This window comes from Serinus canaria, chromosome Z (genome assembly GCF_022539315.1).
Source record: "Serinus canaria isolate serCan28SL12 chromosome Z, serCan2020, whole genome shotgun sequence".
Lineage (NCBI taxonomy): Eukaryota > Metazoa > Chordata > Aves > Passeriformes > Fringillidae > Serinus > Serinus canaria.
This window is the reverse complement of record NC_066343.1, coordinates 66,119,466-66,145,469: the sequence shown is the minus strand read 5'-3', so window position 1 is coordinate 66,145,469 and position 26,004 is coordinate 66,119,466. Positions and strand designations below refer to the sequence as shown.

At 47.6% G+C, this 26,004-nt stretch overlaps 1 protein-coding gene across 1 annotated transcript; it reads right to left on the bottom strand.

The window, feature by feature from the left end:
• Nucleotides 1–25,937, bottom strand: LOC103822919 (myosin-IIIb-like). The gene is made up of 30 exons (XM_030237504.2): nt 25,812–25,937; nt 25,674–25,739; nt 25,469–25,599; nt 22,704–22,806; nt 19,986–20,088; nt 19,361–19,517; nt 18,955–19,057; nt 18,560–18,688; nt 17,265–17,373; nt 16,044–16,160; nt 15,506–15,606; nt 14,966–15,052; nt 14,729–14,794; nt 14,313–14,426; nt 13,273–13,384; nt 11,963–12,009; nt 11,591–11,656; nt 11,204–11,323; nt 10,229–10,314; nt 9,934–9,981; nt 8,367–8,414; nt 8,101–8,192; nt 6,776–6,907; nt 6,312–6,427; nt 5,788–5,987; nt 3,787–3,876; nt 2,789–2,954; nt 2,194–2,466; nt 1,903–1,976; nt 1–806 (listed from the first exon to the last, which is right to left on the bottom strand). Exons 1-29 carry the CDS (start codon nt 25,935–25,937, stop codon nt 1,926–1,928), a joined length of 3,159 nt encoding a protein of 1,052 aa, XP_030093364.2. The 3' UTR covers nt 1–806; nt 1,903–1,925.
• Nucleotides 25,938–26,004: the final 67 nt, after the last annotated feature.

The following is a 26,004-nucleotide window of genomic DNA, read 5'->3' as shown; positions in this document are numbered from 1 at the left end:
CAGGCAAAAAAAAAGGAGATTTATTTTAAAAGGTAGGAAAAACAGAACAAGTAGTATGGTCCTTTACGTTCCAAGCCCTCTACCCACCGTCAGTGTAAAGCAGCACATTGTCCAGCCTGGACTTGTAGAAATTTCAGCCAGGATGAGTGAGAGGGTTTCACCAATGATTCCCTGACTTTAGCTCTGGTTAAGGAGTGTGGAGCAGTGTGCCAGCACACTGATGCAAGGGTAGTGAATCCCCTTTACAAGAAAGATCTTCTTGACCTTGTCCCAGTTTCTGTTCAAGTGCTCCTGCACTCAACAAAAAGGACACTTCAGTTTTGCTTTTTACTGCCCAAGCCCAACTTCCCTTGGCTCCCAGAGCAGCAGATGCACAGGACCAAAACAGAGAATATTGAAAGAGAAAGAGGTAGGTAATCAGATATGTGTGACAGAACAGGTTGTTGGGAGACACCCAGTTTGTGACTATTCTCAGTGCCAGGTGAGGAGTCTCCAGGAACACTGAGGTACTGACACACAGCCTGTGAGGCACTGTGGGTCTGTGCAGAGTGTGACTGTTCCCATCCTCTCCCCTCTGCCAGGATCAGACTGGTCCAGATGCTGCAGCCACAAAACACCTCAGTGCTGAGGAAAGTGAACTTCTGCATCAGCCCTGTCTGAAAGCACAGGGACAGCTGGGTGCAGCAAAGAAAATTTAAAAAAAAAAAAAAAAAAAAGGCTGCTGTATCTCTGGATATCTCTGGATGTGTTCACTGGTAGGCAAGGCCCAACCACACTGGAAGAGGACAGGTCTGAGCCACTTGGACCTGGAAGACAGTCAAGAAACACGACTCACTGGAGAACACAAAAAGATTCCTTTTAGGTATCCCAGTACAACAAACTTGCTGTTATCTATGCAGATCCCCGTGTTTTATCTTTCTTCTGCCTAACCTCTGACACAGGGAGCATCCCCTGGGTGCATCAATGAACAGGACACAGAGAAATTAAGCAATTAGGCTAAACACTTCAGGGAGAGGATTTTTTCAGCTATTGAAGAGTTCCTGTCTTTCTCAGCTATGAAGAAAAAGACAAGACAGGCCCCAGCTAAAAAGCTTTGCTCCAGCATGACTTCCAGCATGGGAGCAGAACCACGCAGGAAACTTGGCAATCTTGGTGTGAGGCTGGAAGCCCTGCAGTGGGTCAGCAGCCAAAGCACGGTCTTTTGATCCCTCTCCACGCTCAGCTGACACATACCAAGATTTTCCCAGAGGTGTACTACAGCATCACTACAGCTCCCAGCTGCCTTCAGCAGCTGAGTGGGTCAGGGGAGCTGCACATCCACCAGATACTTTGGATAAGGCAAACTCAGTCAAAAGGCCTCTTCTGGCACACGCCAGACCGTGTCACACACCCACTCTATCACAACCTCAGTCACTAGCCTATTTCCACTGCTGAGACTTTGTTGAAAATCCTCTTTACAGCAACAAAGTTGCTGCCTTTTCCTCTGCTTTGAGCCTCACCTTCAGCTCGCTGCCTCTGCCACCCCGCAGGGATCCCCACCATCACTGCCTCCCCACCCCAGGAAGCCCCTGGAGCTGACTGCTGTGGCATGCATTCCAGTAGCCCTCGTCCTTCCAGCCCCAGCCCTCCAACAAACTGTGAGCTCCCTCCAGCAGCCTGGCCACTGTACTGCAAGCACTCCGTGCACCACAGCTGCTGGCAACCCAAACATAGGCTGATATTCCCAGGTTTCCCTGGTCTCTGTGCAGTCCTGGGGTGAAAGGCGGCTGCTGCTGTCTCTTTTTCCTGCTCTGCTTCCATGTAGCTTGTGGCCAAGAGATGCTACAGGCAGAACATGAAGGGAAGAGTTCCTTTGATTCTCCATTTCCCAGGAAAGAGCAATCGTGCACCACCTCCTCTTACCGTGTCACCCAGGCTGAACATCCTCAGTGCAGTGAGCTCCTCTCTCTAGACATGTTCATGGGGCTGGAAGTGAACTGTGGTGAGAAACAGAGAAACAGCATTGGCAGGGGAGCACAGGCTGGCAAGGAATATTCCAAGGAATACAGTCTTGATCTCAAGACTGTCAAATAAAACCTATGACCCAGGAGCCAAGTGCTAGCTGTGGAACCCTCCTCTCTCCTGCCTCTGGGCAGGGAAATTCCATGTGTCCCAGAGGGACTGTGGCTTAGCAGAGGATATGCCCCAGCTCACCTGCTGGATTTCCTGCATTGCCAGGCGTATGGAAGAGCGGAGGCGAGGGAAGGCTCGTTGGCTGCCCTCTCCAGAGCTAGGCTTTGTTCTACTCTTCTCTGGGGTCTGCTGGTTTTGGAAATTCTTGGTGTTCCTGAACCACTGCAGAGTAGGCGTGCCGCTGGAAGGCATGGAGGGGCAGGACTGCTTCTCTGGAGGGGTCTCCCCCTTGTCTGCTGATGAACTCAGCGTGAGGTTCTCCAGGTTTTTGTAACTCAAGTTCTCACTACTATTCTGGAGAAAGGAGGAGTGGATTCAGCAGAGGTTTGCAGACCCTTCACACACACTGAACAACACAACAGAGAGAAATGCCCAGCTGTGTCCACTGCCGACATTCAGGGGGCAGTGGGGTGTCATCCACCTGCCAGTGCCTCTCCCCCATCCCAGGACTAGCAGCGTTTCCCAGCGCATGCAGAAGCAGCCAAGCTGCCTGGCCAAAATGGGACACCCCTCAACAGGAACACAAAAGAGATGCTGCTGCAGCGTCTCTAAGCACTCACTCAAGGCACAGTCCATGCTCCATCCTCCTTTCCCCCCGAAGACCCTGGGTGCTCACCTGCCCACAGGGGACAGTCAGTATTTCCATGAAGGGCTGGATGCCCATGCTCTGGTGGTAGCTCACCAGCTCGGTCAGCGAGGCGTGGGCACGGTCCTCCCCCAGGATGACGTAGCGAGCGTTGGGCTGCACCTGGATCATGTAGTGTCTGCAGCGCCCTTCGCCCCTGGGGAGAGGGATGGACAGGCACAGTCATGACAAGGGGGCCTCAGCCTGTCAGAACCTGGCTCCTGCTCCAGAAGCCAGATGTGATCAGGATCCTCAGTAACAAGTACCCCACAGGGGCAGGAGATGTGCTGGGCACTAACCATGTGTGCTCAGAGGTGCTGCAATCTCTTTCCAGCCTGGTTTGCCCTCTCAGCCACAGAGTACAGCCTGAGCAGGACCCCTACCCTCGGAGCCACAGATCCCCACCCACAAAGAGGTCTGTTTTTTCAGTAAGAGACAGATTCTGCAGTATCCCATCTGCTGCTACAAACTTTCTGAGGCATCCACTACAGGAGAGGCTGAACATGATCCTCACTGTGGAGCAGGCAATGTCCTCCAGTAAAGCAGTTTTACAGAATCACAGAATTCAAAAATTCTGTGACTGTAGAATTCCAGGATCACAGAATTTCATGCAGTGCTCAGTTTCACAGAACCCCTTAGGATGGAAAAGCCTTTAAGATTCTCAAGTTCAACCCTTAACACAGCACTGCCAAGTCCACCATTAAACCATGTCCCCAAGTGCCACATCTGACATCTTTTAAATACCTCCAGGGATGGTGACACCACCAGTGCCCTGGGCAGCCTGTTCCTCTGTTTGACATCCCTTTCTGTGAAGACATTCCTCCTGACATTCAGCCTGAACCTACCCCGTCACAGCTTGAGGCTGTGTCTTCTTGTCCTATTGCCAGCTGCCTGGAAGAAAAGGCTGACTCCCACCTAGCTACAGGCTCCTGCCAGGAGTTGTAGAGAGCAATAATGTCTCCCCTGAGCCTCCTCTGCCTGTTACCTACCGGTATGTCAGGATGTAGCCTGGTCGGCTCTGGCTGATCCGAACAAGGAAGCAACCCAAAGGCTTGTCAATCAGCAAGTTTTCAGCTTCCCTGGAACCAGGAAAGAGTTTTTCAGCAGAGAGCCAGCAGCTGCCTAGCCACACTGCTGGGATTCACATCCTATCTCATGTGCTAGCCCAGCAGCATCCCAGGGAGCCCAGCATCTGCCTCATGTGCTCCTGGCTACAGAATAAGGTCTCATGACTCAGACTCGGTGGTGCAGGAGGCACTAACAGGCTGAGGAAGCACCATGCTCTCAGCAAAAGCCTCTCCAAGCAGGGCTGCTCCAAACCTGCTCCAGAAGGTTTGATTGTGCAATAGTTACAGCTGCCTTCCAGGATGTCACAAAGCACCACTGAGATGAGAAATCTGTGCATGTGTGCACTTCTTATGGTCCAGGGATGAAGAAGTCAGCATGCTGTGGGGTACTGGGTAAGCCCAGCACCTTGGAAAAACACCAGCTTGGATTATACCACTCTGGCTTTCTAGACTTCCTGCTGGAAGGAGGTCTTCCCCTTCTCTGCCCAACAGACAAAGCTCTGCTTTGTGTTTGTCATGTGCCTTGCTCCAGGCTAAAGGTGACTGCAAATCACCAGTGCAATTTGGGGTTGCTCTGGCTGCTCCATTTCATGAAGCTGAGCTTACACTGCTGTGTGAAAACTTAGGTCTGCTTAAGCCCCAGTGTCTTTGGGAAGGATCTGCCACGTTCTTCACTGTGCAGTGCTCATGGCTAGTCTGTCCTTGAATTTAGACTGTTTTGTCTTCCAGACACCAATTCCTCTCCTACATTCTTTCATCTGTGGACAAAAGCATTATTACAGGTTAGGGCCTCAATAGCTATCTTAAAAAAATTAAAAAGAAATGCAGCTACCAGGGAGCTGTGAGCTACTGTAGTGTCCCTTTACCAAGCTACTGTGCTGGGTAATGTCTCTGAGAAAAAGGTTCACACTGACAACCTGAAAAAATCCAAGAACATAGATCTAATAAGGCTGAAGGAGAATCACAGTTTCAACAGAAAAAAAAGTCAGAAACTGGAGCAAGATGATGAGGGTGTTCAGATGGCAACAACACCGACAAAGAAATCCCACCAGTTATGGCATATGGGCAGTTAACAAGAGTGGAGACAGATCAGTTTGCACACAGGTGAGACTATAATACCATCCTGCTCCTGTTTGATCACTGGCAGAATCAGCACTTCTCTGATTATGCCACTGCTTGACTCAGAAAGCACTGCTTGACTCAGCCAAGAGAGAGAAGCGTGAGGCAGACCTGGTAGAAAAAGTTCAAGCGTTTAAACAAAGTCTTTCTTGCAAACAGCTCCATAAGAAAGAAGGGCTTAGTGGATATCTCTCCCAGACTAACTAGAAGCAAATGCCACCTATGCTGCACCCTCCTTAGACAGACAAAGGTATCAACAAAAACCCTTCCTTTTCCTTATCAGAGGGCTTTGGTGGAGTTTTGCCATTGACTACTCACTAAAGCCCCTCTTAATACTATTTAAAGTAAAAGTAAGTTTCATTCTATATTCTCCTGCTGTAAATTGGGGTCTTCTCCTGGCCTATACTGAAATACAAAAAACAGTCATAATGAATCAACCCAAAAATTCATTTTCATGTCTCTGCAAACAGTCCAGAACAGGGAAAGTTCAGCATGTGTATATTTCATCTCTGATTACTCAACAAGCCTCCCATCCCTACACAGGATCTGTACTTAGGGACCCAGTGGACTTACGTACTATGGAGTTTCCATTGTCTTTCCATGGACCTACATAAAGTTTCAGCATTTACAACCTGTGACAGGGACTCCCAAACTTTCCCCAAAGGGTCTGACAATCACAGATTAAAAGGGAAAAGTTATGCTGGTGACTCCCATTCCCATTCCACTTCCTTCCTGGCCAATCCAACCTACACTGTCCTAAGGACACATGGATTTCCACCTGGGGTCACTGTGCCGAGTCCTCACCTCCGGCTGATCATGCCCTGCAGCCAGCTTGGAAAGGCCCCATCATCCTGCATGACCTTCTGGGCCTGTGTCTCTGTGAACCAGCGGAGAGTTGCTCCTCTCTCGAGTTTCCTCATTTTTGCTTCTTCCCCAGCCTGTTCCTCAGTTCCCACAACAGGAGGAGGCACAGAAGGGTTCAAGAAGTTATCAAAAGGAGTGGACTGAAAGCAAGGAGAGAGGGAAAGTCAGCACGAAAGCAAAGTCAAAGGCAGAGGACATTGGAAGAGATCACTTCAGCAGGTGACCTCATTCCTGAGTCCCTTAAGAGAAGATCAGTCACCATCTACTGAAAGCTGCTTTCAGCTCCTCAGAGGTCACGACCATGCTTTTTATCTAACCACAGTAGGACAGACTCACACTTCTCATAATAAGAATGACAGCATTCTCTTGGGACTGCATGCAGGAGAACGTGTGCATGCAGAAGGTGGATGGAGCAGGGAACCAGCACAGCTGGCTAAGGGCCCCAGCAGAGCCAGTATTGCTACCTCTGTCAGCTTGCTGCGTGGCCGTGGCACTGGTGGCTGCTGTGACTGATCAGAAGGATGAGGACTAGACTGAGGGCGCCTCTTTCGTGGCATGGGGACTGGAAGAGAGTTTCTTTCTGCAACAAGAAGAAATAAGTAGGTGAACTCAAGCATCCAAGATCCATGAGATTTATTCTCCACAGGCCTAGGACAGGGATAGGCTCTGCTGCATGGATTGTGTAGTAAAACCACAGCCTGGCCCTCCTTCCAGCATAGCCAGGCAAATCGCCTTTATTATCCTGCTTCTACTCCCCACAGACAATGTCACCCTTCCAAAGAGCAGAAACATCATCAGCTCCCTGCCCACCACACTGATGGAATTCCCATCCCAGGGCAAGCCTCCACGACCTGGAGCTTACAGCACTTCAAGGTGATCACCACACCAGTGGACATGCTCTGGCTCAGTGTGAGTGGGAACAACTCACCCTGGGCCTCTGCTGCCAGTGCCAGCTGCCGGACTCTTTCTCTCTCTGCCTCCTCCTGTAGCCGCTGTGCTTGAGCTCTCAGCTCAGCCAACAGCTTTAGGAAGCTCTTCTTACATCTGAATCCCCTAAAAACTGTTCAGATAAAAGCTGTGGTTAGGAAATAAAATACGGTTCATGCCTTTGTAATTCTCTCAGGGAAGAGCACTGGGTGATAGTCCATACAGTGCAAAGCCCTCAACACCTGAATCATGTTAATAACGAGCAATGGAAACTCTACTGTGAGCAGGCAGCCAAGACCCTGTGAGAACTGTCTTCTACTCTCTAAGCTGCCAGATCACAGATTTATAGAAATCAAATTACAGATCTAAGCTCTCATCTCTAATGCCCAGGGCACTAAATACCTAAAAAAGAAAGCCTCACAGAAGGGCCTGTTAACCATCCATCTCTCTGTCCTTCTAGATACCATGAAGGAAACAGGATTTCCTTGATGCCAGCCCACAGGAAAACCTTTCCCATCAGCAGCCATTTGCAGGGCTCACCAGGAGGATTGCAGACATTGTGCGATCCCACCTACTCTACCATTTAAAAAACCACTTCATGTGTTTGTAAAGAAAGCTGCACCCTCTCATTTCCCACTACCCACACATCCTCCCCACAGATGACAGCAGCGCACAGCTTGTGACCATCTGATGTTTGTCACACACTATGGTGCACAGCTGGAAGCTGCTCAGATGCTCCAGCAGTGCAACAACCATACAGAAGAGAAGTGCAACAGAAGGGGGCTAAGCAGGGTGACAGCAGCATCCTCCTCCTCCTCCTCCTGGATGCACAGTCCTCATGTAGCCTGTGCAAAGGGAAGTACCAATCTGCCCACAGCCACTCTGAAGAGACCGGCTGCTAGAGCAGATGCTACGTGGAAAGGAAAGAAAAAAACCAAACCAAAATTTCACCCCTTTTCGCCTGTCTGAAAGCAGCAATGAGATCTGCTTCAGTCATTTCCCTCTCCACAGTTCAACACAACTCACAAACAATCCTTACTCCAGAGGACAGTGAGCCAGACTCCAGGATACAGCCAAATCATGTGAGTGCCCTGCTCAGCCCAGCTCTCCACATTTTCCCTTTCCAAGGCTGACACTAAGGGCTCTCTCTGATTCAGGATAAGCACTGGGAATATGGGCATTTGCAATAAGCACTTTGACTTCACAGGGCCTCCACACAGAGATGGCACCTGCCCTACCCTTCTGTCCTCTGCAAAGGTGGAGCAGGGACTACAGAAAAGGTTTTCCTTCCCCTAGTCTGAGATAAGCTCCTGTCCCAGTGCTCACCTTTCTGTATGATAACTGCTGCTCTTTCCAGTCGCTCCACATACTTTTCCAGCTGTTCCTGATGCCAATATTTAAAGAAAAGTCGAGACTTTCTGTGAAGTTGGAAGAGAAAGATGCAGTGAGAAACACTGCCTAAACTTTTATCCATCATCCTTTGAAAAGCCCATTCCTACAACCACAGAATTCTCCCTAAAGAGAACCAGGTGACAGCTTACACTTGCAAAATCTTAGGCTTCCCATTCCCTCCAGCAGTCATCCACACCTACCCACAAATCCAGCCTTTCAGCTCTGTACTTTGCAGTATCTCCAAGCAGCTGAAAGAGACGAAAAAAGTGAAATAAGTAATTTTCCACCCAAAGCGAACTACAATTTTTTTAGTTGCATAAAGGGGCAAAAAGTGCCTCAGCAATTCCCAGCAGTCAGTAAATTGGCTGTCAGTCTGCAATGCACCTTGAGGTACAGCTAGGATCACATTTGGGAAGAACATCCGCAAAGGGGTTCCCAGAGGCAGATTTACTTCAGCTCCCTGGGAGGCAATTCTGTAGAGCCTATTTTATTCTCAGAAGTGTTTTTCCTCATTCTGTTTCCAAGCCCTTTGGAGGACACAAGTTGCAAGGTCAGCACAGCAAGACTTCTGGGAGAAAGTCTGTTTTCCAATTCCAGTTTCATTTTGCAGACTCCAGTGATAAAATTTGGGTCACTCGGAAAGATTCCCTGACACTTGGAACTGAAAGTAGCTCTAGCTGCAACACACAGACAGCTTCCTCTCTCTCCTGCTAATCCAGGCTGTGAAATCATAGTGGCACTTTTTGCTAATATCTCACACAGGAAAGCAGAAGTGTTTTTCCTTCTATCTCGGCCAACTTCCACAGTGCCACAATCCATATCCACAGGATTTCTTTTCTGAAATGCATCCCATGATTTTTGTGTCTCCAAACACACCACACCGCCTGTTTACGATAATCTATCCCCCATCTATGAGATTCTCTTGTGACCTCAGTTGGGTTTGAAATTCTTACTATTCAGAAGCATCAGGAAGTTCAAGGAAGCACTGTGAAGGCAGGAGGAGCTACTGCCAGGAGAGAATTGTTCCAGGAGATCATTCAAACCCTTTTCTTAAATGACTTAAAAAAACCCCCTCAGCTGGCTTCTTTACATGATTCATTCTCACTATCAATCACAGTTGACACTGGCAGGAAGGAGAGGCTGGGAAAGTGGAGAAGAGGAGGTGGGGAGCTGCTGCCCTAGATGGAGGAAGGAAAACACTGACAGGGTAAAATCCTGCTCCTCTGCAGAGCTGGAAGGATGTTAATGTGTGTAACAGTCGGGTTCTAAAAGCTGATGGCATATTTTGCCTGTACAGGGACAAAATTCTTGGTTTAGAAATATCTTCTCTCTAGCCTGGGAGACATTCAGTGCTGGCTGCCTGTTGAGCATTGTCTGCATCTTCTTCTCCCATGCAGCCATCAGGAAAAAGCCTGGAGAGGACCCTGGCAGCAGTACTTGAGTGACTGCCGAGTTCAGTGGACACCCTTGATCACTACTGTCACTCCCAAATTAAATATATGGGTCAGTTTTCATTTCACAGCACAACAACACTTTACAGCATTTGAATTTAATTGCTACATAACAATTCACTAAAGATTTAATTCTTCATTGTACCAAATGCCTTTTAAACATTAAATGTCCTTGCCTGTGATCTGTGTTTCCCACAGATCACCATCAAATCCCATTCTCTTTTTTCTGACCCTTTTACTCTGTTTCCTATGCTACTCTGAGTAAAAGCCTCTGAAACACAAATCAGACTGCACACAACAAAGTTAATGTTCCTACCTTTCTTTTGTGAGGGGGACACCAGGCTTAACTAGAAGAATTCCATATCTGTGGAAAACAAACCAATACAAACACATCAAAGCCACATCCTTGATGGGCTGAGCTGACCCCTATCACCCTGACAGCAAACAACAACAAATCACTATCTTTCCCACTCAGCCTCCACAGCAAATAACCCCATGACCTCATACCACACGAACTTTGAAGGAACTCTTTCACCCATTGCCCATATCTGGTTATCAGGGTAATTTCCCAAATAATATCTAACAAGGAACGTTCAGAGGTTTTAAAAGACCTTTCAGCAAATTCCTCAAAGGAGGGTCTCCAGGAGAAACCATCTCTTCGGATACGGATTGTCTCCAGCAGCCCATTGTACCGGAGCTGAAGCAGCACCACAAAGAGGATCAGAGAAACAAAGAGAAACAGATCATGACGACATCAGTTTTCCTCCTTTGCAGACAGAAATTACTTTATTCAGCCCTAAACTTCTCCAGTTCAAAATGAAAAAGTTTTTTTCTGAAAACATTTCCTTGGTTAAGAACTGAGATTACCTCATCCTGTAACTCTGATGATTAACCACTCTGAGTTGGAAGTTGGAAACCATAAAAACCAATGACTGAAATAACTTCACCTTCCAGCCACAGCCACTGCTTTGCTTCTGTCCCTTAGAGGATAGCTTCATATTTCCAAATCTGGACACAGAAGTACTCTGAGGCATGGATGAACTTCCTCTAAATCCTATCCTTCCTTATATACATTGAAGAGGATGCTGAGCTTTCTGAACTCTTCCAATCATTTTCAGTATTCTTTAAGGCATCTATACCTCAGACCTGACAGAATATCCAACTAAAATCATATCAGTGCATTTCAGATCCTATCAAAGCAATTCCATCTTGGTTTCTATTCAGAGTTGCCCTGGCTGATGAATGAGAACAGTCTCTTCTGGGAAGCAATTTTTCTGGAGTACTGTCTGTACTAGTCCCATCCAGGGGGAGATACAAAGATGAATCCTAGTGCCTGACAAGCAGATCTCATTGCATTAATGAAAAAGAAATGACAGAAATCTAAGACTGCAAAATCTGGACCTAGCAGTCTGTGTCAAAAAACAACCAAGCACTCAGAATCTTTACAGATACATAAATAACGTGAGGCCACGCCTTCTCTTGCAAGGGGAGACTCAACTGAGGCACCTTTCACAGCCTTTTGGGGGAATCTGCCCTCCCACTGAGATGTGGCAGAAGTCCCTGTAAAGAACACTGCTTTTGCTCACCTGCAGCAGCACCACCTGGTTGTCCAGCACACCTGGCTCCTTCTGGCTGTTGGGCTTTATGCAGCGCACAAAGTGAGGGTTGGCAGAATACATCCTCTCCATGAGCACCATCAGGGAATGCTGGCAAGGGCAGAGGAAGATCAACAGCCCATCAAGCCAAAGCACTGCCATGCTGCAGCAAGAACTGTTTTCTCACTCCACAGCAACTTCCTGGGTTCTGGCCCATTCCACCACGATCAGCCCTGCCTGGCCATCAGGAAAACCCCTGCCTACATAATGTCTGCTTTAACCATGCTTAGCACTCTGGAAGCAGTGCAGCGATATTTGCAGTGACAAAATTATCACTGCCTTCATCTCACGGGGCACCTCAGGGCAGCAGTAGCGTACCCGGAACTGAGCTCCAGCAGACTGCTTCCGTGTGCTGTTGAACTTGTCATCTGCTCCTGGCGTGACCTGAAACCAGACCAAAACTAAGGATCAGCCCCAGAAAGAAGTGCTTGATTGACAGGCAAAGAGCACTGCTGGAAGGCAGATGGCAAAAAAGGAGGGAGAATGGATGTAATGGGAGGGAAGACAAGCCAAACACATAAATGGGAGAAGCAAGCACAAAACATGGTAAAAACCAAAGGAGAAACTGTTACAAGCTGATTGCTGTCTGCTCTTATTTTAAACCAAATTGTGCCTGCCCTTTTTCAGACAGTTTCTCAAATAATAATTATCAACATTTATCAGTTGTGATCTGGACTTGAAGTGCAATACCTTGGCTTTCACATGAGGCATCAGGGTCCCTGTCCTGGAGATAGTGGCTGGAAGAACAGAGACAATTAGTTGATTTTGTACCTTTGCAATGCACTAGGGCTAAACATTCAAACCTCACTTCACACACAAACCTCCTCACAAATACTGAATCACAGGATGTTCAGTTTCACCACATGGAACTACTGTATGAAGCACACAAGGCAGGCATTACTTATTTCTGCCACTGAGAAGACATGAACATCAGGTTATTAAATAAACCTAAAAGACTTTCAATAGAATTCTCATCAAGGGGCATCTAACAGTGCAGAAAAAATGGCACAAGCAGCAAATGGGGAGCTCACTTACAGCACTCAGGAGGTTATTTAAAGTCAGATAGCTTATAACTAATTCAGTGACAGGATGGGAACTTTAATTTACTAAAGGATCTAGTAAGAGTCTTGTGCACCCTTGATGTCATGGCTTCATGTGAGTCATAAAATCACAGAATGAGGTTAGCAATGTTCTCTGGAGGTCATCTGGACCAAACCCTTTGTTCAGCACCTAAAGCCATTGCCCAGACTGGACACCCAAACTGACAACAGGTTGAATCTGATGTTTATGAACTTTGAAATAGTTAGGACTAGGCTAAGTAGCTTCACCGACAGTGCAAAAATAGTTATGAAGAAAGATAGTCCTGAGCAGTAGCTGAAAACCACAGTGGAGAATAGAAATTAAATTCATCAGTTTCTTGTAAATCCCAGAAAGTGGCATGGACTGAATGGGACCAAAAAATTACAAAATTTCTATACCAGACGCACAATGTTCAGCCAGCCAATTTCTAAGGAAGTATCCACCTGACCTTTCTCTAAATTTTTAATTTAATTAGAAGCCTGAAGAGAATCTGAAGGCTTATTGATAACTGGAAAAGGGGAGTGTAGTGGTAGGGGAAAAATAATGCATTACCTGAGAGTTTTTTTAACAATTTGTGAAGCTCCATTTTTAGAATCTATGATCTTGACCAGCTTCATTTCTAGACAAGAACAGAGTGTGTAGAAAGGACCAGTGGAGACAGTCCTGCACTGGCCTTGGAGAAGACAGGAAGGCATCTGAGGAGTGGCTAATTCTCTGGAAGGGGATACAACCGGCCTTGCTTTCCATGGCAGGGAATAAACATGTTGCTCTGACAGCTCCAGTGCAGGCTGCAACATTCCCAGAGCCCCCCTGGCACTGCCAGCTATGAAACACACTCTGTGAAACACATGAGCCTCCTGCCCACACTTAACTCTTGCCAAGGTGAGCCCTGGCTCATGATGGAAGTGCAGAGGACTTGCCTGTGAACAGCACACTGAGCAAGGGGGTGACACTGTTGATGAAGAGCCCACGGACGTTGGCTGGCACGGTGTCTCTGTTCTTCTCTAGAAAGCCCCTGGCAGCATATTCTACCTGGGGAAAGGGCAGCAGGTCACGAAGGACACCAGTAAAAGCCACTTCCACAGCCTGCTGGGAGCTGACCATGAGTTAAACTGTCTGTACTCTGGCTTGCACATGAATTCTTTAAACACACATGCACCCCATTCAGATGCCAGCCCTGAGGAACCAAACCATGCCCATGCCAGAGGCATCAGAACCACAGGAGCGCAGCATAACACCAAGACATCCACCTTTTACATGTTAAATGTTAATTTTTGTAATAATGAATGTCACGAATAATAACTTAGTCAACAAGGCTGAGATTAGATTACTGAACTGCAAGTTACAATGACCTGAATTGTCATATCGGCTCCTGTTCCAAAAATTATCTCAAATCAATTCAACTTAATGTGCACCAACGCTTTCAGTACTGGTGGCAGTAAAGTTACATGCAATAATGCTAAATCTCAAGCTGTTCAGATACCAGTGAATGTGTAAATAACTGCCTCCACTTTCAAAACATTAATTACCTGCTGTTTACACAGTGTTCCCAGGTGTTCACAAAAAACCAGTCACTGCTATGCTCTGGAACCCATTAGGTAAAGAAAAAGCCTTTAGCCTGTCCTTTGGTGCTGCACAATGGATACAGTACTTGAATTTATAAGGTACTACTTTAGAACTAGAGTCCCAATAGAATGGTGATTAGAAGAACAGCAGATTCTTGTAAATCTGCTACACTTCTGAGAGGTAGCTCCACTTTCCTGAGGGGACTTCTTCTCTTCCTCTACCTTTTACATAAATCCCAGGGAATTCTAGGAGGCAATCCACGGGAACACATCACTTCTGTTAGTGTCATCCTCAGACCACACATTCCTTAACATCAAAGCCTTATTTGCCAAGCAACACTCCCACCCCCTCCAACATACAGTACAACAGCATTCTGCCTGCAAACAGTACATACTTTCCCAGCATAGTGAATGATGCTGAAGCCCAAAACACGGCCTCGGGCTGGCTGGAAGTGTAAATTCCCCTTAAAGCTGCTGTTTAGTTTATCCACAAATGTCTTATCAGTTGCCTGCAAGAGAGCAGATTTCATAAGCTGCAACAGAGGCCTGATGAGGACACACAGAATCAAAACAAAATGTTGGAAGTATCCTTGGCTATGCAATAGTTTTCTGCTGCACCTTCTCTCTGACTCTTCACAGGGATGCCAATGCCACTAGACTGCCTCTGATGAGGATGTCCTGTCTCCTAAGTCACACATGGAGACATCTCTGCTCATCCTACACTCCAGCCCAAGAGCTTTCTTTGTAGCCCAGATATACATTGATATATTAGCCCCCAGAATATTTTCCCTACCTCCTGTCTCATGCATACCTGAGGGAATGCACTCTGCTCATCCAGAAGAGACAGCAGCCCAAGTGGCCTGGCCAGGAGCAGATTCTGCAGGAAAGAAGATGCATGGCACATACATAAAGCAGTGCAGGACATTCCCTCTCACCCTTTCCACCCTTTGCTGAGGTTCTTCCCAGATGCATCTCCTCCCCAGAGAAAGAGCAAGACTTTTCTCATGGCTGGATGGACCAGTTATATTCTGTCAGTCCTCTCACTCACCAGAATAGGTTCATTATTGTTGAATGTGATGGTCTCCCAAGGCAGCCCTTCTTCCTTATAGGCAGCCTGCTCCAGCTGGAAAATGTGCTGAAATAAATAAAAAAGAGGTTAAAGCACCCACCAGACTTGGCTAGACAAACCCTGACCATCTTCCTTCCTGCCCTGAACAAGAGGACGGGGGTGTGGCACTCCCAGCCACAGCATGAGAGGTCCAAGATGTAGCTGCTGCTCTCCATGGTTCTCTGTAACCCTGGCACTCACTGCTGCTGCTGCATAAAGCAGAAACACTTGTCAGAGTGTAAGTGCCCTGCTATTACAACTTCAATTACTGCTTGATCCTTCTACCTCTGCCTTTCCTGTCCCAGTGGCTCCCCTACCCCAGCAGGGAAGGTTGCTGCTCTCTATCTTCCTTCAGTATTCACTATTTCTGTCCTTACAGGCAATAGATATGTTTTTCCCCAAGCTCTCCTGAATGCACCAGGTGGAGCAGTGTTCTGCTTTCTCTGCAACACAAGGTGAGGTCACCCCCAGCAGACTTACATGGTTGAAGAAATGCTGCAGCTGCTCATTGGCCAAGTTTATGCAAAGCTGTTCAAAACGATTCACTGCAAAGTTTTCAAACCCAAAAATATCCAAGATGCCTAAAAAAAAGGGAAGAAGAGCACATTGTAGAGCCTGCAGACCATCCCTGCAGATTCCTGTGTACACCAAACACAACTAAATCTCTTATCACGCAGCTCTAGTGGCACAGAAAAAATGCATCCAAGAGAGACACCAGTGGCAGCTCTTCCACAGCTTGGAGAGTTAGTTAAGAGAAGACCCACTCCAGCTTGGCTTCTCTGCTAAGCCAGAGTGCCCCAGAACAGCCTCACAGTTACTTCAGATCAACTGACTGCTCAGAGCTGAATAAAGCCCTACAGACTTCATAGTGCTGACTCTTATCTCTGGCAGGATCACTGTTTTGACAACGCATCCCAGCACACCAGCTCTGTGAAACCTCATGCTGGGCCTTGTCCTTCGTTGTGGCTGAGGGATGCACATTTAAGAAACGAACAGGAGCAAGGCAAGCAGAACTCACCTATCTCCCTCAGCTCCACGTCAGGATCCACATTCTCAGCCAGCAGCTCATTGATCTTGCAAACAATCCAGCCAAACACTCGGCCATAGGCCACCTTTGCAATGGAGTCCCGAGCATCTGCACAGAGGGAACAGCAGCAGCTCACTGACAGGAGAGCAGGGCACACGACACAGGCTGGCTCAACACATCCCCCCCTACCCACAATGGCTATATGAAGCCACTTTAAAGACCAGATGAACATTGGATTGTCCCCATCCTTTGTGAGTGGGAGCTGTAAAAACAGCTCTTTAATTTCAAAATCTTCACAATGTTTCTACAAGATCAGCCATGCCATACCAGGGCATTTTTGAGTCATGCCACTTTTTAGAATATCCAGAGACTCGTTTTCCCCTCTGAAGATTCAGTAAGTATGGATCCCCTCACTGCTAAACCAAGGGAGAAGCTCCCAATTTTACTCGGAAAATTGGATGGTTCTCTTCCTCCTAGCCCATAGTTGCTAAGTGTTTAAATTCTGTAGTCAAGAAAAAGACACAACTGATGGAAAGCTTGCTGACATTCTAAGAAGGAGACCACATTAACATGACTTATGATTAGAGATGGATAGTTTATTGTCTAGAGAAGTTTGTAAACCAGAACTAGCTAATCCCATTTCATTTTCTTCTTTCATTTATTTGAAGCAATAATCTCTTTTTTAAATTATCTTTTAAAGTACTATAATTTATATGAACCTTTTTGTACAGATTCTTTTAGATTATTTTCTTGTTTTATTGAAAGGGAAAATAACACCTTGTTCTTGCTATTTTACTCTTTTCACTCCATTTCTGACACTGTGACATCTTGCTGTTCTGGTGGTTGTTTCTCCATCTATTACCTAGAGCTCTGTACGCTGCCAGCACTCTGCAACAGGAGCCTTCCCCTGTTTTGCACAAATACCCAGAGTTTCTTTCTGGGCTGGACTGAGGCAACAAGCAAAGCTAATTCCTTGGTTTCTCATTTAATCTCTGCAGTCTCCTGGAGACCAAACAAAAGCAGCATTCATGGTCCTCCATGTCAGTAAGCGACTAAACAGATAAACACTGACATACTTCCCTCTGTGTGAGAGGAATGAAGGGGCACAGAAGGATATCTTTGTTCCCAATGAGCTGCACATGTGTGGGGATACCCTTCCATCAAAATCCAGTCTTTCTAGCCAGCACATCTGCAATTCATTGTGTTTCCTACCTTCTGCCTGCTGCTGGGTGTGAAAGCGCTGGATCTGCTCGCCTCGGGTCACTGACGTTGTACAAATCAGGCATTTTAACAGCTCATCTTCCTGGACTCCAAACTGACCCTGGGAAACAGGAAAGAGACGAGGACAGTCAGTTGTAAACCCTTACTCTGCTTGTGGGGATTGTGTCTGTCTGTGTGCAAGGGGGTCATTAATCAGGCTCAGGCCTTTGAGCCCCACTGTAGGGTGAGTGCTGCTGCTGGCACCAGAGTCAGATGTGGGCTCTGACCCACTCCACCCCCACAGCGACCAGCCTCACACACCCCCTCTCAAACACTTTTTGTTTTGCTCTTCCTGGGCTGCCACCTTTCACCTTCTCTGGGAGCCACGCCAGTCCCTGCTGAGTGGCTTAATGACTTATTGAACAGCACCACACGGAGGTGGCTGTGCAGGTGCTGAAGCATCTGAGCTTCAGAGTCACAGGAACCCGCAGGAGAGGCAGGAAACAAAGCAAACTCAGACACATGGAACCCCTCAGTGATTTAACAGGAATCCCCCTCCTGTGGGCAAGAAATGTGGAGCAGGCTTTCAGAAATAAGATAAAAAGAAGTTGGCTGCAGTACAGACGTAGGTGGTATTTTCAGGTATGGTGTAGGAGGGAAACAAGCAAAGAGATGGGAGTGAAACTGAAGAGCAAGGGTGCTGGGATTTCAAACAGGTCAAAATGAAAAGAAATAGAAAGGGGAAAAGTATGTTACTTTTTTCTGTCCTGTGTTGTTAACAAAGCAGGATAACTTCTCCATCCCATATAACAAAAAATTGAATGGTCCTGGGAAATACATACTTCTTAATCTGTGATAATTTAATACAAAATAACAGAAAGCTTAATTCAAGATAACCAACTAAAAATTACAGCACTTAGGGTGGTATCCTTGGACAAAATCTGATGAAAACACAGAACGAAAATACAGATATTGCACAGTTGAATTTCTCCAAGGCATCATCAAACTCACTAACACAAAAGATTTAGGTTTATAAAGCTTGTGTTTTATGAAGTCAGCAAGCTATATGCTGACTATGTAAGACAAGAAACAGAAGCAGAGATGCACCTCTCTGGGTATGAATAGCAGCGAACACAAATGCAGTCATGGGGTCAAACTGTACATTTCCAAAAAAACCCTTTTTCTTTAGAAACCTTCACATTTTGAGGCAGAAAACATCCTCTGGCAGGAACAGCTCCTGCAGTCATACAGCCAGTAGGGAAGAGCATAATACCCATAAGGTTTCATCAAAATTTTTTGTGACTCACCGCTGCAGCCTTCAGCCATCCCTGGGAGGCCTCACTGACCTTCACAGACCCATTGCTCTCCTCAGGCTCAAAGGTCACATTGCCCAGAGACAATACACCAGCCAAGATAGCCTGCATGTCCACTTGCTCCTAAAACACAAAAGCAAGGTGACTGAAAAACTTACCAGCATGTAGCATGTATAACACAGACAACCCAGAAGTTGGAGAGGTTAAGGGAAGAGACACAGGCAACCTGTGGGAAAAAGCTCTCCACCAAGTCTGGCAGACTCAGGTGGTCTGAAAGTAACATGGAAAGTCTAGAGAGAGAAATAGGTCTGAGTTTCAAGAGAGCAGCTAGAAAGAAACCCTGTGCCTGCAGGAAGCACAGATGGAAATGAAACAGCCCCAGGACTAACCTGCTCTTGGAAGCCCACCATGTCAAGGGCATTGCAAACCTCTTGGTATTTGTGCTTCCAGTGTTCAGCTACTTCCTGTGTACCAAATCGTCCACTTATGTACCTGAGAAAGTGCACATCCCATAAAAACTGTCACACAATCAGCATGGTAACTCAGTCATCCCTGATGGGAACAAAGCAGATCACCAGAAGGGGAAAGAAACTTTTCCAAGGTAGTGCAGCAGAGACCCCTGGCCTCCCAGCTTCCATGATGGACTGTGTCTCTTCACATAGCTCCATTCAGATCCTGCTCCAGCTCCTGCTCACCCCCAGACAAAACCCCAGGGCAGAGGGAAAACCTCCATTGTGCTGTTTTCCCCTTCACCACCCATCACAAAGACTAAACTAGGGTCTGCCTTTGACGCACCTGTAGAGTGAAGGATCCAATAACCCATACATCTCCTTCTGCTCTGCAGACAGTCCAGCAAACATGTAGTAGAAGATGTGGAAATTCCTCTCCCCAGCATCTTGTCGTACCACCCGTGACTTCTCTAACAGGTACTCGCTCAGCTTTGCACCTTGCACTGCACACAAAAAGGTGACAGGGTGGGGAACATGAAGCTGCCTGGGCTGTCCCACATCTCTTCTTTGGTGGCAGGAGCACAGAATTGTCTAAATTAACTTTCTTGTGTGCAAGACCCTCCAGGCTGCCCAGGACACTGGAAATGGGCTTCTTCATGCTTCCTGTGGTCTTAGAGATTTCTGTTCACCTCTTTCAGCAGAAACAAAGGCTTCTGGCACCACAGAGTATTACTGACCCTTAGCCTGCACTCTCACCCCCATATCCTTGCTGTACTCCCACTCTGTCCAAACCCAGGCCTAATCCTATCCAGGTCCTATCCAACAGTGGTTGCTGTGAGATTTTACTTAATTGCACATCTTTCCACAGGAAGGCACGTGCCAAAATTTTACAGTCCACAAGTTTTGGCTACTCAGTCCACTCCCTCCACTTCCTAACCACCCCCCAGGCTAGTAATTGCCCTTGACTTTACCTGTATTTTTCTGGAAACGCAGCTGTATGTATTTTCCAAAGCGGCTGCTGTTGTCATTCATCACTGTCTGGGCATTGCCAAAAGCTTCAAGCAACGGATTCACCTAAAACAAGTGAAGAAGCAGAACAACCATTCTTCAGATTAAGCAATTCAATCTAACTTGGAAAAATTTATCTTTAGCATTTTCTACTCAGAGATCAGCCGGAAAAGGAACCACTCCATGAATATGGATGAGCACCTATCTTATCTCTGCCTGGATAAAGAAATTCAAAGAGGCAAATATCACAAAGACTAAGCAGTGTGAGATTAACAATGATCAGTACAATTGAACTGCTGGGATCTTTGTAAGATCATTGAGTTCATTTGTTAGAAGACAAATAAGTTGGTTCAACCTATTTCCACACAGTACCTGCTGTCACTAGATAATTTGAGTGTTATACAACAGCAGTAAACAAAGTCACCATGGCACTCAGTTAACTAAGTATGACAGCTTAGCTACTGAAATTTGTAGACATAAGGACAGCATATTATAAAGAAATTAACAGAACAACCAGACCAGCTTGCTAAACTGGATGCAAAGGTGGCAAAATGAGAGTTTTTCTGTATTTGAGTAAAGACTGCCTGTCAGCTGGAAGAACAATGCCTCAGAGTAGATGCTGGACAGCCTGTTGAACAAAGCTTTAAGGTATGATGGTAATTCCCCCAAAGGTCTAGCTTTAGTCCTTGGATATATCTACAGGAACCAAATAAGATGCATATTATTTCTTCACCGTCACATCTAGGCTTTCCAAGGGCAGCTCATCTGGGCTGAAGTGAGTTATTTCCAGGAAAAGAAGTGCAAGCCAGCTCCAGGCACTCTGAAAGCACAGCTCTCCTGCCTGTGGAACCTGCTCAGGTCAGAAGCAGCTTGGCAGTGCGGCCCAAGCCAGCTCTAAGCAGAGACAGCAGGTGTATCAATGCCACGTTCCCAGCACAGGCATTCACCTTGGATCCACCATGGATGACGCCATGCTGAATTAATTCACCATTCCAGGGCCCAAAGCACAGGACATTGGGTTAATGTGTCAATACACTGGTTGCAGGAGGAGCTAAAGCTGGTTTCTGTGAGATGTCAGACACTTTCCCTATGTCCAACAGACCCAATGCCAGCCAACAGAGCCATGCAGACCTGCCACTGGCCAAGGCTTAGCCCACCACTGACAGTGGCAGTGCCTCTGGGGTAAAATCTGCTGCATGCCCACAGAAGGGAGAGAGGAGGGGAAATGTGTGAGGAGAACAGCTCTGCAGACACAGGGCCAGTGAAGGAGGAGGGGCGGGAGCTGCCCCAGGAGCCAGAGCAGAGATTCCCCTGCAGCCCCTGGTGCAGCCCTTGGTGAGGCAGCTGTGCCCCTGCAGCACAGGGAGGTCCAGGGGGGAGCAGAGATCACCTGCAGCCCCTGGAGGAGCCACACCAGAGTAGGTGGGTGTGCCTGAAGGAGGCTGTGACCCCGTGGGAAGCCTGTGCTGGAGCAGGCTCCTGGCAGGACCCGTGGGCTGTGGAGAGGAGCCCGTGCTGGAGCAGGTTTGCTGATAGGACTTGTGACCCTGTGGGGGCCCACACTGAAGCACCCTGCTCCTGAAGGACTGTCTCCTGTGGGAGGGACCCCATGCTGGAGGAGGGGAAGAACATGAGGAAGAAGACAGTAGCACAGATAAACTGTGATGAACTGACCTCAACACCCATCCCCTATCTGCCTGTGCTGCTGGAGGGAAGAAGGCAGAGAAACTGGGAGTCAAGCTGAGCCTAGGGAGAAGGGAGGAGTTGGGGAAGGTGTTTCAAGATTTGTTCCCATTTCTCATCGTCCTATTTTGACATTAACTGGCAAGAAATTAAATTAATTTTCCCTAAGATGAGTCTGTTTTTTCTGTGATGGTAGCTGCTGAGTGATCTCACAGTCCTTATCTCAACCGATGAGTTTTTGTTATGTTTTTCTACCCCTGTCCACTTAAGGAGGGGGAGTGACAGAGTGGCTTGGTGGGCACTGGCTGAAGTTAACCTACCACACAGAAAAAGACCTCTATTTTTCTACAGGAAATCTGAAAAGACAGACTTTAAAACGAAGCAGTCCAAGAACTCACTCTTGTTAATCTATCACATGGAAGGTTTAAAGTATGATTTGTTTAAAAAAACCTCACAACTCCCTGGGGAGAAATTCAAGTGGAAATATTTCAGACCAAAGAGTCAATTACGTTTCAAAATGAGCTAGCAAAGATATATGAAAAGAGCAAGCATGGCAGTTAGCCAGCTAGCAGGTATGTGCCTCACAGTATAAGTAGCCAAGGATGGGTTACTAAAGAGTGTGTGAATTCTTCATCCCTCTGTACCATTAAATCAAGATCTCATTTTTTAAATGACAGTGGCATGTTCTACCTTTTTCTACCTCAAACAGGAAATTATTAAGAAAAATGCCACCAGTCTCTTGTGAAAGAAAACATGATAAATGATTGCAATGGCTTTCTCTATTTTAAGATTCATCTCCAGCAAACAGAATTACTGACCTACTAACCCTTCTAATTTGTCTTTATCTCACCATTCTTATCCAACATTTTCTTATGTGTCTTATGTGTGGCTCCCTGATTTCCCGTGGTGATTCACCAGCAGGCTTCCTAAGTCTAATTCAAGTTGTCTTGCAGCAGTTTTGCTTCTGCACCTTCAAGCACCATCCTGCAATGACCTACCTGAAGTATCTGCTGCTCCAACTGTGAGTTGCCTTTGCATAGGTTCATGATGTGCTGCAACAACAACTTTGTACTCTCTGTTTTCCCAGCACCGCTCTCTCCACTGCCAAGAAGAAGCAAAATAAATTCCATCAGCCTTAAAGTATAGTTGTTCTGCCCCTTGTGGCTCAAGTGCTCCATCACTTGAGAGTGCTCTGCAAGAGTTTCACAATTTTTTCAGCAAAATCACCTGTGTGAGTAAAAACTCGTGCCACAGCTTTACACATGAACCATGAGGTTCTTCATAAGGGAACTTTCCCCCTCTGCAAGGGAGTACAGATACACCCCATGCTGTCACATCTGGATGGGATGTATCAGACAGATCATTTGCTCTGCCTCAAAAGCCATCTGGTACATTAGCTTCCTTGCATATGCTGGAGCCAACAACTTCCTCTTTCTCCAGAGAGATTTGCCCTATCTACATCACACCCACACCTGGATACTGATCATGAGATGCTGTGGCAGTCTCAGATCTCAAGTGTTTCGCACATCCATGTGCCAGACAGCAGGGAATGCAGGTGCAGAGCTGCCCAGACTCCCACGGTGCCAGCAGTGCACGTCACTCTGCTGTCACACATCCACGGTACCTCCGCCTCCAAGTCAAACAACCAGCTCTTGGAAAGTGCAGTCTCCCCTGTCCTGGGAGAGGGAATGTACAATCAGCCAGACAACATGTCCTTAAATGACAACATCACACCAGCTGAGAACTTCAGCATGTGCGTGGAAAAAAAAAATAAATGCAGGAAATGCTGGAGGCATACCTGAGGGCAGGTCCCCATTTCCTTTAAGCTGACCTTTGAGCGTGTGGTGTGGCTTTACTGCTTCGTAGCTGCCAGTGGCTCTGCACTTGGTATCAAGTATGTGTCATAGGTGGCTAAAAACCTCAAGCAGGTCCCTGATCTCAAGAACAGGTCAGACCAGCACCATCCAAATACATACAAACAAAAAAGGACCATTTTGCCAGTTGAGAACATGCCATCCAGTGCCCCTGCTCAGTATGTCAGGTTTATTTTTATTTTTCAGTAATTCCTCCACAAAAAAAAAATACCCAACAGCACTTCCATGGCTCAAGCTTGACCTTAGACCCTCCAACTAGCACAACACCTTCACAAGGCAAGCAGGTGTGTAACCGCCCCCATCTCTGAAAAAATGCTAAGTCATCTTCAGGTGACCCAGGTGATGCACTGCAGCACATGTGGCTATGACTAATGTCCTTTGGCAATGGGAAGGCAAGAGGAGCCAGTAGAATTTGTGGCTGATGACAATTGGGTAGCAAGGAACACTTATGATCTGGCAGCAGCTGCTTCATCCAACATCACCTCTGAAGGATGATCCAGAGCTCCCAGACTCAGCTGGAGACACCAAAGAGACCACCAGGGACAGCAGATCCTGGTGTGTTTCTGTGGTGTTTTGGTGAACTGTGGTCTAACAGGAGAGACCTCATCTTCCCTGTTCACCCCTGTGCTCATGTAGGAAGACTTGTTAATTAGTGTTTCACCATCCACAGAGAGGAAAACCACAAACTTCCTGTGACAGCAACACACAGACCAGGTAAAAGGACAGGAGTGTATCAGACTCATCTCTGAACTGCTGGCAGAAAACAACCAGACCACTGATCACAAATTCTCACAGGTTACTCTTTCTTGCCTTCGACATCCCAGGAGAAATACAATGACTGTTCTCTATCCCCCAAAGCCCCACCAGCAGTGCCTCTTGCACCTGCTGACCCCGTGGTCACCACTTGTGGAGAGTACTTCGTGTAAAGTACAGGCACCAATGGCCTGAAGGCTACAGAAATGAGTGGGGCTCAAGTGCTCCTCTAAGTCAGCTCCCAGTCCCACCAAAACACTCAGCAGTGATTCAGCAGTTGACTTCCACACATAGACCGAAAGTACTGATAAAATGATCAGAAGGCAAATACAAAGGACCATTAAATCAAACAAGTTGGCAAGTAGCATTTTAACTGAGATGACATTTAAACTGTTCTCTACAACACCCATCTGTAGAGAAGAGGCAGTTAAAGTTTCAAGGCTTTCTCCTTGCTGTTCAATGCTTTCTCTGCTAGTCCATGTTGTTTAAGGCTTTCCTGCTAAATAACACTACCTGCTGTGCTGCAGAGTTCCAGCAGAACAAGAGTGACAAAACGGAGTAAAATGTTTGTGATACTAGTAGGCTCTTTGGTTAAAATAACCACTTTGCCCTGACTTCTAGAGCACAGAACTGCCCACGACTTTAAGATCCTCCCCGACAAGACTCCCTAAGGTCTTAGAGCAGAAAAGCATGTTTTAATACTTCCTGCTCTTTGCTTACACTTGGGAAGCTCCACTTTGTGAAAACTGGTTCCTTCCATTATCATCCTTCCAACTTTTACTACAGCTTTTACCATGGAAGTTGTGTTGCCAGAGCAGAGCACCCAATGGCTTTTCCCAGAGCAGGATTCCAGTGGCTGGTTCCCACCAGAAGTGAACCCAGCATATTTACTGTTGTAAAGATTGCTGGCCGAGCTGCTCCAGGAAAGCCAGATTTCTCTGCCCACACGTTCTCACGACGTGCCAGCTAATCTGTCTCGAAAGCGGTCGGGATGAAGGATGTCTTGCCAGCGCAGATGGATTTTGACTCTCCAACAGAACCGGAAAAGCGCTTCACAAGAACCTTGGGCAAGGAGATCCCAGAGAGAGCTCGGGGGCCACCCCCGGCCCCGGGAGCCCCGGCCGCCCGCCGCTCACCTGATGAGGATGCACTGGTTGCGGGGTCCTCCGCCCCCGCGGCCCAGCATGGCGTGGTAGGCGCGGCTGGCCACGGCGAAGATGTGGGGCGGCAGCGCGTCGGTCTGGAGGCGCCGGTACCGCTCGGAGACCTGCGGGGAAGCGGCGGCGGAGAGGGGTGAGCGGCCGGGGGGAGGCGGGGCGCGGCGGGGGGCGCGGCGCTCACCTCTCTCCCGTAGAGCGGCAGCGGCTGGAAGGGGTTCAAGGCCACGAGGATGTCTCCGATGTCGGTCTGTGGGGACGGGACAGCCGGTCAGCAGAGCGCCCGCCGCCACCTCCCCCCGCCCCGGCCCCCGGCACTCACGTAGATGTGCTGCTGCAGAAAGCGCTCCCGCAGCCCGGCCAGCAGCGCCGCCTCGTCCAACTCGGCCAGCGCCGCCAGGTCCCCGGCCGCGCCGGGCGGGGGGCCACGCTGCACCAGCGGCACCATCGCTGCTCTCCGCGGCCGCCCAGCCCAGCCCAGCCCTGCCCGGCCCGGCCCCGCCCCGCCCCGCTCC

Bases quoted from the DNA above. Each gene is read 5' to 3' on its own strand.
- LOC103822919 (XM_030237504.2), bottom strand. From the start codon at position 25,937: ATGGTGCCGCTGGTGCAGCGTGGCCCCCCGCCCGGCGCGGCCGGGGAC. The intron at 20,089-22,703 runs GTAGGTCATTGC...CACTTGTTTTAG, and splicing joins TGGAGCAGCAGATACTTCAG to GTGAATCCGTTGCTTGAAGC. The intron at 14,795-14,965 runs GTGAGTGAGAGG...TCTTTCCTGCAG, and splicing joins ACAATAATGAACCTATTCTG to AATCTGCTCCTGGCCAGGCC.